The sequence below is a fragment of the Chelonus insularis genome, unplaced genomic scaffold, assembly GCF_013357705.1.
Source record: "Chelonus insularis isolate UGA/USDA-ARS -01 unplaced genomic scaffold, ASM1335770v1 contig_93_pilon, whole genome shotgun sequence".
In the NCBI taxonomy this organism is placed as follows: domain Eukaryota; kingdom Metazoa; phylum Arthropoda; class Insecta; order Hymenoptera; family Braconidae; genus Chelonus; species Chelonus insularis.
The window spans coordinates 1,959,988-1,975,471 of NW_023276782.1; the positions used below are offsets into that span (position 1 = coordinate 1,959,988).

At 31.0% G+C, this 15,484-nt stretch overlaps 2 protein-coding genes across 6 annotated transcripts in view; one reads left to right on the forward strand and one right to left on the reverse strand.

Moving 5' to 3' along the window:
* C3G (C3G guanyl-nucleotide exchange factor) overlaps positions 1-13,453 on the reverse strand; it is a 65,912-nt gene extending 52,459 nt beyond the window's left edge. For 3 of the 5 annotated variants that reach the window (XM_035092044.1, XM_035092043.1, XM_035092042.1), the window contains exon 1: positions 4,568-6,977. In XM_035092044.1, coding sequence (XP_034947935.1) covers positions 4,568-4,754 — 187 coding nt within the window. In that variant the 5' untranslated portion in view covers positions 4,755-6,977. Of the gene's footprint in view, positions 1-4,567; positions 6,979-13,216 lie in introns of those variants that run through there. The other 2 variants (XM_035092045.1, XM_035092040.1) reach the window with 2 other exon arrangements.
* Positions 13,454-13,486: 33 nt separating this feature from the next.
* Positions 13,487-15,231, forward strand: LOC118072314 (leucine-rich repeat-containing protein 57). The gene is made up of 2 exons (XM_035092058.1): positions 13,487-13,622; positions 13,697-15,231. The coding sequence occupies exon 2, from the start codon at positions 14,242-14,244 to the stop codon at positions 14,956-14,958; it is 717 nt and encodes a 238-aa protein (XP_034947949.1). The 5' UTR covers positions 13,487-13,622; positions 13,697-14,241; the 3' UTR covers positions 14,959-15,231.
* Positions 15,232-15,484: the final 253 nt, after the last annotated feature.

The following is a 15,484-nucleotide window of genomic DNA, read 5'->3' on the forward strand; positions in this document are numbered from 1 at the left end:
AACAACCCCTCGAGGCGAGGGAGTGTCACGCCCTTCTAGTAAACCAGGAGGTTTACTTGTGCTTTCCGATTCGGACATGAACAGAAGTGGCGGCAAGTCCCTCGTAGTAGAAAGCAGGATTTAATAGGTTCTCGCGTCGCCGCTTTCGCACTCCAAAAATTATTCACGATAATCCAAAGGGGTAGGTTTATCTCCTTGCTTTTTATTTTTCATTTTTCCCTTAGTATTATGTGTCTGCTGCAGGAAAAATTCACAACGTGATCTCTGACCAACGGCGAACTTATATTTTATTTACCACGGGGATAGAAGGAATAAACAAGAATTGCCTGGTAATCCTGAGTGGTTGATGGAAAATAAATATTCAAAAATGGCGTTACCTTAACAACAGGTATTGACGAAAGAAAATAATCACGCTCGAAAAGAAATAATTGCTTTCTAACAAAATTTAAAGAAGAAAAGTTAATTTTATTCAGCCTCTCACGAGATTTTTTTCCACTAACTGAAAAGTTTTAATTAAATTCTACTTTTCGGCTCTTCTAACACTCTGAACTTGATATATTTACCTAAGTAGTATTTTTTGCTTTAAAGAGAACTAGGAATTAGGGAAATGTCATTGAAATTCATTAACACGTCGTTTGATTAAATATTTAAGCTTCTAGAAAAGAAGATTACACATCACTATTCCAATGCTGTTTAGCTTAAAAGTATTTTGGTTAATTTCACATTGAAAGTTGGGATAATACAAAAGGGAACATATCACGAAGGGTTAAAAGCAAAGGGAAATGTGAAGAACACCAACTGGGATCGGTTTTTACTCCTACAATTGAGGGAGTGTAGCGGAATTTGCCCCGTGGTCTGTCAGTGACAGGACTCTCGTCTCTTCTCCTATTTCTGTCTTTCACGCGATTTAAACTGAAATTTAACATCTCTCACATTCAGTCAGGCTGTTGATACACGTCTAGATTCAACCTTTTCCGTTTAGAATTTACTTGCAAACCAGGAAATATGATATGTTTCCAGGATATATATCAAAAATGTTCGGTAAAAGGAATAGCAAACAAATCGAAAAAGCTTTTACGAAAGTATCAAGTGACATTCAATTTATTTTTTTTCAGGATCGATAGAGGGAAATATATGAGGGAATTGTGAACGTCGTTAATACAGTTTGGAGCAGAGACAAGTGCACCTGGAGGCCTCAAAGGATTATATCTACGAGGCGAATAGACGAGAGACTCAATTTGCATGACTATGTTAACCCGAGGGGAAATCACGAGATGAAGGTGTTAATTGTTGGAGGTGTGCTCGCTTCATGTCTTGTCTGATACGATTGATGCCATGCTTGAATATTGAGTATATTTAAGTCACTGCAGAATACACGAGAGGATTATAGACTAGTAACTAAACTAGTTAAATTTCCCGATTAAGATCAAATACAAGTTATTTAAATGAGTCTCGAGGGCTTTCTTTATCTAGTCTAATATAACGTCAGCACAGAACCATTTCTGAGAGAAGAAGATCTTTTGAAAGGTAGAATTATCACTCATAAAATATTCTGAATAGAAATAATAAAATTATAAAATACTTTCTCAATGTTTAAACTACATTTTTTTTTGATACTTAATTGCTTTAAAGGGAATTAAAAATTGTAACAGGAATATTTATTAAAGCACTTTTTATATTTTGCATAATTTTTTTAGTTACCTGATATTTAAGAGCTTGGTTTTTACTGGTGGAGACTACAAGTACTTGGTAATTTATCTTTGTATCGTAATAAAGTTTTTTTAGAGTATAAAAAATTGTCGGCTCTTATAAAAAAAAAAATTCGTAAAAAAATTAAAGAACAAAAAATAAAAAATATTTTTGCAACTATATTGCAAAAGATATTTTATATCTGAAATAAATATTCCCTCAGACCAGCAAGCTTATTTTTAATCTTCAAAAATGTTCATCGATATTAACGATATTGACGGCGGAAAATTATTAAGTTGTTTTGCTCTATTTTATAGCTATAAAGTCAACCAATAATTTATCTCGAGGTTTTCTGAAATTAAAAGAATTCGTTCAATATAATTTATTACCAAAAAAATCAAGCAGCAATTTATTTTCCTATTAATTTTATAGAAAAACCTGTTTTCCAAATATTAATTTTCAAAAATTCTACTTTTACTCAATTCTCTTATTTAAAAATATCTATTTCTTTTTCGTTATATTTTATCTTTTATTTCTACAGATTTTTTTCAGCTCTTTAAGAGTATTATAATAATATTTGATCCATTAAGGGATAAATCTGGGATGAAGCTTAATGGAAGAATAAATATAACTGTGCTGAGTACGGTAAAAATTAGTCTCTTCTACTGATCTGCATGTATTTTTATAAGAATATTTCGTTTCTCATCGTACAGAATATATTAAAAAAATTTATCATAGTCATAAGAGTTGATTAAAGCTCACGTTTAAAAAAAAACGAGGCCACGTGAACTTGAGAAACAGGAAGGTTAAGTGGGCTTTTATGTGCCTTTCACGGTTGCGCCTTAGAGAGTATGTATAGTGTATACATAGTAAGAATGGCGAAGACCGTGACCCACCAGCTCTTCTTTTTGTAAAGACACATATGCAATATACGGAAAAAAGGATAAAGAAAGAGAAAAATATACAAAGGTATGCAATAACGTCACGAGTTTAAACAAACTGGCATGTTTATGGACATTTCTAGTAACGAGAAATATAAATAAGAAAGGTTTTTTAATGAAAAGAAAGAAAGAATCGTTAAATTTGATAAGATGTCTATAATTTTAAATAGTCGCGAACGGAAGCAATTTTGTTACTCAGTAGAAACACTTTACAACTGAACTGTGCCACTCGGAAAGGTTACAGGAATCTAAAATTAGAGTATAAATTTTAGACAGAATATAGACCTTCCATTATACTTTAAAAGCATACCGCCTATTGAGCACGAATAATAGACATTGCTTGGAAAAAAAGATCCAGAAAAAGCCCCCACAAAAACATAATTAAATACCCATTATAATCCACCCCATATATTTCGAAAGGGAAGTATTTTTGGTACTTCTATCGTGTTTGCTTTTTTATTTTAATTTTCTGGCTTTTATTGCACTGAATTAAGCATTATATACCTGAAGGAATGAAAATCGAAAATATACTCATTTTTATTTGTTTAATTTGTTAATAAAATGAAAATAATATCAAAAGTGTTTACAAATTAAATAAAATTTAATGATAACACATCGATTCGTTTATTCTGAAGTTAATTAAAACATCAAATTTAAATGTTTGCAAGAATATATGTTGTTTAAATATCAGATCATTACATAAATAAACATTATAACTATTAATATTATTAATCAACTGAAAAGAAAACATTGAAATTTTTAAATAAAATTCGTGACAATTTAGATGAATCAATAAGCTACGGAAATATGGATAGAATAAAATTTTTCAGAGAAATATTTTAAGAATAATGGAATTCAGTAAAATGAGTTAGAATTTTCACATAGAAAAAAAAAACATTGATTTTAAATGCAAATCAAATAAAAGAATGCTCTAGACAATTTTTACTTTATAAAATATCATTTCAACATCATTATTTTTGTCTCTATTAATAATTCGATATCATCGATGAAATGACATATAATTAATGTGAATATTTGTTTTAAAAATTATAATAATTGTATTTCCATCTCTGTGAAATTGTAATGGAAAATATTTATTGGAATGATGAACAATGAAAATTACAATAATCATGAATAATATTTTTAAAATGATTATATGAATCAACTCAGACAATATCGTCAAAAAATGTCTTCATATAAAACATTTTTCGTGTCATATCTGTTAATTAAAATCCTGTCAGTAATTTAGTAATCTATTCAAAGACAAAAGTTCAAGAAATGTCTTATTTTACCACAATCAAGAAACGAATTATTCGTTCAATACAATGAGTCATAATCAATTTATAAATTAATATTATAATGATTTGTTATATTTATGAATCACAAATTCCTATATTAAATTCAAGAAAAAAATAAATTTGGAAAAAAGATATTGTGTCCTTTTATTTTATTGTGGTTTGATTTTTTGAGAACCGACAAGTTTGTCCACCAAATTTCAGTGGTTCTGAATCCCAAGCGAACATTTCACAATAAAACCCACAAATGACTGGACTACCACTAAAAATTTCGAAACAAAGCGTCCTATTTAACCGCGAATAATCCTGGTTATGATATAATTTCAATTATCATTACCATTACTAGAAGAAGAATTACTAGATAATTAAAACTAAATGAACAATTAAAATTTAGAATTGCTCAAATATGAAACAAAGTCGTATATTATCATTAATTAATTTAAAATCCACTACATTTAATTTAATGAATATTTTCAACAATGAATAATGACATAAAAGCATTATTTCCAAAACTCCTCTTCAAATTTGATTAATTCAACATAGACGACTCTCAATACAGAAATAAAAGTTGTACAATAAATTAAATTATGTAGTTTTGTATTGAATGAATTAAAGTAATTTATTTTTGAATAATGCAATTACCTTGAAGATTGCAGGAAGATGTAGACAAAGCAAAACTTCTTGTCGGATTGGTCACAGCCAGTAGAAGTGGAATAGCCGTAATTTGAAAGGTTTTAGACTTCGGCACGTCTTGTTTAAGGACACTGTAACTTTTGGCTCGTCTCCGAAAGATCGGTGAGTCGAGAAAACTATCATCGTAATGCGGCATTATTTTTTATTTCAGCTTGACTCTCTTAAGAAATTGAAAGACACATTTTCGTGATCAAGTGTGGATAAAAATGTTATTTATTTTATATCACATGTCACTTTTATTTAATCAAATCAATCACATCGCGTGACTACTAGATAATAATAAGTCGCGCCAGACCGCGAAAATGATTCTCTTGATCTCAAGGAAGTGTGTAACACGAGAATTGGATCTATTACCACAATGCTCTTGGTAACAGTATCTTTCGCTATCGAGCGATATGTGTATTATAGTTATCACCAACAATCATAACTGTTCACTGACTAACCAAAAATATCAGCATATAAATTGCATTCCAATTGAATAACATCTGGATTTCTCTTCCTTTTTTTGTACATTAAACTGTGCTCGGTGTATTGCAAATCCATATTTCATATTTCATTTAAAAATCGTGGCCTGTCAAGTGTCGAACAATACTGGTATGTGACTGTGTAATTTTCAAATCGAATGTCAAAGCAAAATGCAGTATATTATGGAATTTGGAGGATTCAAGAGACCGTATATTAAAACGTATATTGCTCACAGACTCGATGACAGGAGTGCTAAATATAAATAAGTATGAATCTTTAATGTGTGAATCTAATCTCAGGAGCTGCTTTTGCAATTAAATTGCCACCAACGCGGAAGAAGTTTGAAGGAAATAGAAATGTCTTCCTGCTTGTCTATTTTTGATTTAATTAATGTACCATCACATTTATTCCATGTCGACTTATTTTCTTTCCAATTGCATTTTAATTAAAATTAATCGTTTCCGTCCGGTTGTAATTAAATATAAAAATATGTTAGTTGTTTTTTTTTTCTTATTTGTTAGTTTAAATTATTTAAGAAATAAACTTATATGGAATTTCTTCTTTAGCAAGACCTCCAGCGAATTAGTCTACAACACGTACTACACGTGATCAAAACTAAGTACTGACGATCAGCGACGAGTAACGTATTCTTCGGAGCATTTTATCCACACCAGAACGAGCACATTGGGGAACAAAGTATATCGTCATGATGGACCGATGATCCAAGGCAATTTTTCAACCGTGAAAAATTCCAATATACCAACCTAACTTACAAGCAAGTCTCCAATTTATTTAACGCTTGAATTCTGTAGTGTTTTCATTTTTTATAGAGTACACTTTATCGTTTTTGTTTTCTCTGTATGTAGTGAATGAACTCGGCAATTTTTATTTTTTTCATCAGCACTTTTTTTTACACCGAGTTAATTATAGTCATCCTGTAAGTTGATGAAGTAATAAATTTAAAGTGTGTCTCAAAGATAAATAATCATCAACGACGAACTTGCGACCCAGTTTTCATCATGAAATTTCCTATTCCCACCATGTTTCTCCGCTTCTCCTTTCATTAGTTCTTTCATTTGCTTTTTGATATATTTTAGGCATATACATTATACAAGAGGTATATATGCTTATTTACTCGATTTCCTCATTACCATCATTATCATCATCATCATCAACAACAACACCCTAATAAATTCTCCTGAATGTCTATTCACAGTAGACTAATAAATTTTTCGCACTTCTAAAAATACCAAATACCACATAACTTGCTTCTATTTATTGATGCCAACAAGTTGTGAATTATTTCCGGTCACCACTTCATGATATGTAACACACAAGTTCAAACGCATGTAGTACACTAGACGTGCAAAATTATTTGCGCGTTGCTCACATGTACAACTATTACCATTAAAGAAGATCCGCTAACCGATCAGACCTTGATCGCCAATCATATGTACCCCTGTTCAACGTTCCGTTTGTTCGACTTGTATTGCAATATAAACTCAAGCTTTGATATAAAATCAATGCATTTACATCAATCATTTAATATTAAACTTTCACTCACAATTAATTCTTATAAAATCCAGGTAAGCATTTAAACATCAAATAAAAGCTTTGTTTCTATTTTCAAGAATAAATTACATAAGAAAAAAATACACTTTTTATGTATAAAATTGATGAATGCATTAAAAAAGTGTTTTTATTAATTAATAATAAATATATCTAATTAACAATAATGAATGAATTGATTTTAGGCTGACCGAAATAATTAGATCAAAACACTAGTGGACCATCCGAGCTCAACAGCATAGAATGAAAATATTTTTATCTTACGCTGTTACTTGAGAGTCGTTCGCGACCATCTTGGCCGCGAATCAGAGGTGAACTGTCAGTATTACTGGCCGCAAAGATCAGTCAGTAATAACTGTGACTTTAGCCGGGAAAGAAGACTTGTCTATTTTAACGGAATATAAGAAGAGGCAGCGGGTGAGTGTAAAAGATACAAAGACAGTCTGGATGTAGGTTCTGCCCAGCTGGTTTAATCCAAAGAATAGCATTACGTTTTATAGTCAGTCACAGACTGAAGCTCATTCTTTATTTCGTGAACGCAATATGGTGAAGACAAGGAGGAGCGCCACAGAATGCCAACGACACGAAAGATTTATTTATGTTGCTCTATTGGTTTGTAATATATATATATTTATTATCTTTTTACTCTATACACTGTCTTCATCTCATCTAGCTAACATTGTTCAATGTATTGATCGTTAAATGGAGCTAAAAACAGTTCAACTGCAGCAGCAGCAATAATGGACGAATATAAATCTTTATTGTTTCAATTCATTTACTTGGAACGTCTTTCATTGAATTATTGGAGTGGAGGAATAGGGTAAACTGAACCCAGATAGACTATCCCTGATTGGTGAACCAGATATGATGAAGGATATTTCAACGAGATATTCTACAAATTATTCATTTTTATGCCATTAATTTGATGAGACAAAATTGTTAGAGAATAGATTTTTTAATCCTTGGAAACATCGTTCCAAACCAGTGAACAATTTTTTAAATTAATAGAACTCTTCGTAATTGCTTTGTTATTTTTATTCATGTTGATGGTTTATCTCTGGGATGATCAAACAATGCAAAAAAAGAAGATTTTTTTTGTGAAAGAGATATTATTATAGCTAATATAACCTAAATAACCAAATCAGTTTGTGATTTGTTTCCAATTGAGTAAACATCCCAATAGGTGATCAATTAGCCTAGTAATTTGATCATCATGAGTGCGACAAAAATGGATAACCTTTTTCCCAGGTTTCCTACCTATTGATCAATCACCAGTCCAGTTACCCCAGCTTTTTGAACTGATAAACTTCAACCTGGGATTAAAATTTTAATATTCAAAACAGATGATCCACTGTGATTAGTTTGAAATTGAAAAACAAGATAGCTTCAATTAGAATAAGAATTAACTTTTCTGATTAGTCTAATTTAAACTTCTGATTTAATGCAATCGATTCAAGAAGCCTCCAGGTAGCAAATAACTTTAAATTGATGTGAAAAATGTATGACTGAATGAGTTCAACTATAGTTAGTGTAATGCTAAATAAATTTCACAGAATAGGCAGTGAATTATTGACCTGTAAGGTGCAAAGCTTAGAAGTCATTAAATAACTCTATTAGTGTTCATACTAACAATAAGCCAATAAATAGTAAATGTGTTATGAGGATAAGATGATATATGCTAATGGAAGTTCTACTTTAATAAAACGAGAAAACTCTTTTTATGATTATAGTACTTTCATTTTCTGTATAATTTTTATGATGAAAAATAACGTATTTTTTTCAGCTGAAAAAAGAAATCAAAAATTATGAAATTCAAACAAATCCTTAAGAAGATTAATCTTAATGCTTTTCTCATCGAAATAAAAAAGCTTTAAAAGCTTTTTAATTAAAAAATGTTCCTGATGAGAAAAATGAACTCGATAACTTACATGAACTATTATTCCTGAATCAATATTTGTAACTCTACCTAATACACTTCAGTGGTAATTTTTTTCACAAAGGAAATGTTCAATTTATATTTCACTGTGGGTTTCCAGACAGAGCCAGAGCTAAACTTCTTGTTCATTTTTTAGTTGTCTAAAAAGTAATAGCAAATTTTTTTTTAAGTAACAATTAGTGGTTCATTATCGTCTAGTTTACCTAGAGCATACATAGACAGTAATGAGGGCAAGATTAGACAGAGGGTAATGCTCTGTCATCTGAGGCATCTATCGAACACTAATGGTAAAGGTCAAGATCTTCATTTGCATTAGTACCCGCAGCATCTCAAGCTACATAGCACTAATGCAGATTCTTGCAATAGCAGAATAAGCCGCTTAACTTGGAATTCCAAGAGCATCTGATGTACACAGATATGATGTGCATGCTCAAACACAGTAGGATATGATGTTAAAATCGTAAATCCTCCAACATATTTTCCGACCCAAGTCCATGGAGGAACGACGTCATTTCTGGAAATCTGTCAGAATGTTGGAAATTTTTCCGGTTCAAGCAACCACCCCTATCCTTGATGTCGAAGATTGTCGGAAGTAAAACAAACAGCTCACATGAATGATTTACGTTCAAGAGTTCTCCATGTGTTCAAGGGATTCAGGTAGATACTCTAGTGGTAAAGCGAGACTGCATATTCATGAATCAACGTTGACGTAACTAGCAACGCTTCCGAGCAAGAAATTCGTGTTTCTCGATTAGATACACAGATGTTTGTACATCGCAAAGTACTAAAGTATTTTTATGTCTGCTATGTAGCTTTGGAAAAAGCAGTATTTCAAAAAAAAAAAAAAGAATTGAAGAAGAATGAGATAGAGTGTTCGAAAATACTGATGTTCTATGTGAAAATTTGCATGGATATTAAAAGCAGGATCCGTAAAAGTTGGTCCAATGTTTTGTGGGAGATGAGTAAAAGAGTTTTCAAATTGAATGAGAATAGGAAAAAATATTCATTCCGAATTAGTCACGATTCAATCTTTCGTATAAATCAAGGGATTGAATATATAATACTTGCTGATGAGATCGTGACGTTTATAGACGTATATAGAGGTTCCATTTAGCTATGGATACATTACTATAAAAGTATCAAAGATTGAGGAGATGATATTACATTACTTTACAATATTCAATGAAAAAGAAAAAAGTATTTGAAGAAATTCTCATATCATTTATAAACTATCCATGAAGACTTGAATTTTTTTATTTTAACTTCTGAGCAGTTTTTGAAATTTAAATTTGTATGAATTGAATGAATGATTATGTGGAAGCTACAATTTAATTCATATGTTTAAAATGAAAATTGATGTTAAGGTTTCTCGAGGTTAACTCAGTTAGTTCTAAAGGTCATGCAGGAAGTAAGCTTTCCATCTCCAGAAAAGTTATTTTTGCAATATAAAAAAGTTGAATGATAAATAATTGAATGTTTTTTTTGTGAAATAGTTATATAAACATTGCAAGTAATTGCTAATAAACTGTGGAACAAAAATGTGTTAAACATTCTTATTTTCCAAAGCTAAAAACTTGTTTATTGCTGACAAATGCTGATCTTGGAAAAGGTCACCATGAGTAAAAATGAGTTCATTCTATTTCTTATTGTGTATCATTTTTTTCAGCCAAGACAAATAACATTTCTAAAAATGTCAAATATGTTTGACATGGTTTTTTATGTTTGGTTAAATAGTTCCATCAAAAAGTTAGTAAACATCCAAGAAATGAATTAGTATAAAAAAAACAATGTCACGAAGATGACAATAAAAACGCTCATTATTAATTATGATAATTATCTTCTAATATATCAGCATAAAAACAGATATTATTAGTCTTGAATGTTAAGAGAAAAAAATTTTTTTACTGTGAGTAATGACCTGGATTACAAGTTACAAAGTTTCTTCAATAAACTTTATACTATACTTTTTGTAAGATTATTGTCAATTATTTTATAAGATAATTGTCGTGCTCAATAACAAGCATTTAGGTATTGATCGATTCAAGCAAAAAAAAAGGATTCTTACTGCTTTTAAAAAAGCTGTAAAAAATAAAACTTGTTGGAATAGAAGAATCTCTATGAAAATAAAAAACGATAACAAAGGAGTATGAGAAAGTTAATGTAACAATGTAAGATAGACGGGGTCAAGGGAATTAAAAAATTTCGCAAGATGACTCTTGTCGACGATTGAAAGACACGCAGGGACAATTGAGCCAACAAGAGAAAATAGAATTAACGTTTAAGACTCTGACCAAGTATTTTTATTTGTATTTTTCTTTCATCTAGTACTTTTTAAAAGTTTCGAGGAATTTTTTATATTGTTTTACTAATGGAAAAAAATTTGTCGTCTAGACATATATGTATCAAGGAAGAATAAGAGTCAGACTACGTAAAAATCAAGAATAAAGATTGGCTGGAAGATAAAAGGACGACGAGATAAAACGGGATTTAGTAATATCTTGATCTTGGCGATTCTGCGACTTTCAATCTTTTTTCGTACTTGTCTCCTATTTTTCTCTTTTCTCTGCATCTTTTTTCTTATAAGACACGCGCGACCTTTATATATACCTACCGCACAAAGAGTACAAGTAAAACCCCTGTGGACCAGCTAACATTCAGTCTCTATAGAATTATTTCAATGCACTACCCGCCTATAGTTGAGATTTTAATGAGTTCTCTTTTGAAGAATGAGGGGAGCTGCTCTTTATGTTCCTCTCTCACTCACTTGCTTACCAACCCGTAACCGCAGAATTATTGACCTTGTCTACAACAAATCCCTCTATTTAGGATTTTCCATCATCCTCTCACAGCAATTCTTCTTTATTTCAATTCTTTATTTTATTCCAATCCAAAAAGTCAAAAGAAATCTTGAGATTAGTGATGTAAAAATTCATAACGAATGTAATTCACTATATAGAAAAAGGTTTCTCTCTTCCAGAACTATGTTATTAATTTTAGTAATAATTCCTGGCATGTTTCAGTTACCTCATTTTTTTATCTCTCTAATTAAATGGTACATGATCTGTCCAGTTGTTCATGCAATGATTGAAGCCGCCAACAAATCAACCGGAATTAAGGATAATTACGCACTAGAATAAATGATGTGTCGTGGTACCAGTTATAACACTAGCACAGAATTGATCATTTTACTTTTCTATCTTACTAGATAAATTTATCTTACATTTCTATTTATACAAATATACACAAAGCGTGAAATTTGACGTGTATTGAACGTCTAGATAAGATACACCTGTTTCCTTCATTTATTTAGTGATTTATATTTAGTAAGATAAAAGAGCATCATTAAAATAGATTGGGTTGGTTCCATATTCCAAGACTAATAAAGGGTTGGTTTTTGTTATTCAACTTTTATTCCAAAAAATGGAAACTTCAGCACAAAAGTTTGTACAGTAAATATCATTAATAAATTCAACTGACATCTAACAATAGAGTATAAATGCAAAATGGATCCAGTGAAGGTGAAAATTTTATAAGCGTCTGTTGGTGGTGAGAATACACCTTTGTATTCATTTTACGAACAATTGACATCCGAATCTGAGGATGTTGATGTGGGAGAGAATAGGAATGAATGCATATACTGATGGACGAATGACACCAAGTTTCTTTGTGAGCATTGGCGCGCGAAAGCTCGGCTGTTGTGTGTCGGGAAAACCCTGAACAACCAGCTGGTCGAATAAAAAGCAGTGGCGCGTGCTTACTTTATGTTTATTAAATTGCTACGGCTATTATGTTGCCTTGATGTAGGTTCTAAGCATAGCTGACTAAATAAACAACGCAGGAAAGTGATAAATATCCAAACATGTGTAATATATAAACCTATGAAAGTGGAGGAGGTTGATGGCTTTGATGGTTCTATTCAGCTTCTTCGAATATTTTCAAAGCAATTTAATAAGGGCGGGTGATTCTTAAACGAATAATACATTGTCTCAATTAGTAGAATTAATTTAACGCTCAGTGAAGCAATAAAGACTCGCTCGATGGACCCTAATCATTTAGTTAGCTGAGAGACAATCACTTTCTACATTTTCTTAGGACTTACATTCGTGTCAACGAAACATTCATATCAACTGATTGTGATCGTAGATAAGTAATGGAATACAAAGTTCATGACGTTCAACACACCCTCTTACCTTCATGTACATCATTTCGATCGCCTCCCTCTTTTTTTTTAAAATGTCTGTAATAGTATGAAATACTCTAGGGTAATACTTTTCAATGATGAATAAATATCCTGACGAACTAAGCACGCGCACTACACTCTCATATGCTTTTGACATTTCGCGCCTGTAAGGTATTCTATCTCTCTTTGCTTTTTACCTTTCTCGTGAATTATGACTAGAATGATAAGACAGCTAAGATGCTGGAGATAAGATTGTTCTTTTTTACAGATATTTAATATATTAAGATGAATGACAACACTTGATGTAATTTAATTAAACTTTTAATTATAAAATTTTGAAGGATTTCATTAAGGTAAGTGATTCAGAGAAATGAGTTAAGTTGACTCAAGGGGAAGTGGATTATAGAGAAATTAGTTGCTCCAAATCCTGTAGCATAGCCAAACCTACCTTGATACTTCTCCAACTTTGGTGTGGCAGCCATCATGTCTGGGTCGTGCCACTTGTTAATTATCACAGCTCACTAATCAACTTATTACACACTATTTCACCATTTTTACAACCGGCCACCCTGTAAACTACGCACTAGACGCGCTTTAAATCTAATGTAAACCGACGTGCACCGCTACATTTTCGTTTGTCAACCATCTTCGGGCTGACCGCGTGAACACAACGCTATCTCGCGGCAATTACTAGAGTGAATTGGTTAATAACTTCAAAATGGCGTAGGAATATTTTTTTTATTTATTTCAGTAGCAGGGATCAGTAAACTGGTCATGTTTCCTCTCCTGGTTGATTTCTCTGTTGGTTTTTAGCAGCTAGCCGATAATGTGACAGCGATTCACAACATTTTCAGGTAAGTTTTGTATTTGTATACTAAATGAAATTAAATGCACGTGAAATAGATAATTAATGCATTTATGTTTTTAGGTAAAGTTAGGTGATAGTTGGGATAAAAGGTGGTCAGTAAACTGCATAAGTCATTGAACGGAATAAAAACATTTATAATAATACATCGTGTGTCATAAGACTGTCAACCTTTACGCTTATATTACATCAGACTTTGCAAAATTTACTCAATATATTGACCAAGAGGAGTATTGTCTATACATTTCACAGTGCTTGAAAATTATAAATAACAAATTGACATGAGAGTGTTGGTAAAGAAGAAAACATTAGCTTGGAGTGTTATTGATAATATTATGAGGAATTTTTAAGTGTTATTAAATTATTATAATCCAGTTTATTGAACGAAACCATTGTTACACATCAATAATTTACTCCAAAAAATTAATTGAGGAAATTATTCAAACGTCGGGATTTAAATCGCCCGGGAGCGAGTATCGACTGTCGAACGACGTTCGAGAAATCGATATAATCTGGAAAAGAAAAGCGGGAAATTTCGAATTAAAAGACTATCAATTGGATAAAATATAATAGTTATTTATTATACAATAATTTATTAAGCAAATAAAATGGGAAATACAAAGATAAAACAGCATTATGAAACAGCCAAGAAAACTGGGATTCTTAATATTTCCAATAGAAAAATGATGGAAATTCCAGCGAACATGAAAATGCTTGCTCCAATGCTAAGAACTTTAGATTTATCGCAGAATTTATTTAAAGAAATTCCAGATGAAATTGGTATTTATGTTATTCTTAAACAATTGAATTTAAGTCATAATAAATTATCAGCTTTACCTGAAGCAATGGGTGCTTTGGTGAAACTCGAAATCCTTAATGCTAGCTGTAATCAAATTAGCAGATTGCCAGACTCATTATCTAAACTAACACATCTTAAACAAGTTAATCTATCCGACAATCAAATAGCAGAATTTCCACTTATGTTTTGTGGGTTGAAACACCTGGATGTCCTAGACATTTCGAAAAACAAATTAACGTGTGTACCAGATGGTGTAGTGGGACTTCATGTAATTGAACTTAATTTGAACCAGAATCAGATATCTGTTCTCTCCGACAAAATGGCTGACTGTCCAAGATTAAAAACACTACGACTTGAGGAAAATTGCCTACAGTTTACAGCAATTCCTACGAAGATTTTTAAAGAATCAAATATTTCTAATATTTCACTGGAAGGAAACCTGTTCGAAAACAAAAAAATAGCTGATATTGATGGATATGAAGCATATATGGAAAGATATACAGCAGTGAAAAAGAAAATGTTTTAGAACAATAAGGAATGACAATGAATAGAACAATTTTTTTTCAATTTTTATTGAACTATCATTTATTATTGATGATTAACAATAAAAGAAGTTTTGCACAAAAATTTACTATCGTACTTGAAGCATATTGATATTTAATTATTGTTATTTTATTAGTAATTGTTTTGCAATTAAAAATAACAGAAAGAGTTATTAATAATATTTGTTAAAAATTTTAATTGAAGGTATTCTTCTGTATAATCAAGTTTGGAGTGTAAAAATAATCACTGGTGTTTGAAAAATACGTCATTAAATTGATAAGATGTAATGATTTCTAGTTGTAAACTATCATATTTATCTTTTTATGCAACTTTTAATTATCATATTTCTATCAACTTCTATAAAATCTTCTTTCATAAACATTAAAAAATCATTTCAACTTTTTTCATTAATAATTAATTAAATTTCTTGCAAAAAAGTCTGTCAGCAATATTTTATACATTTCCATGAAAAGATAGTCATTTCTTAGAATTTTACAAAATTTATATCT

Bases quoted from the DNA above. Each gene is read 5' to 3' on its own strand.
- LOC118072314 (XM_035092058.1), top strand. From the start codon at position 14,242: ATGGGAAATACAAAGATAAAACAGCATTATGAAACAGCCAAGAAAACT.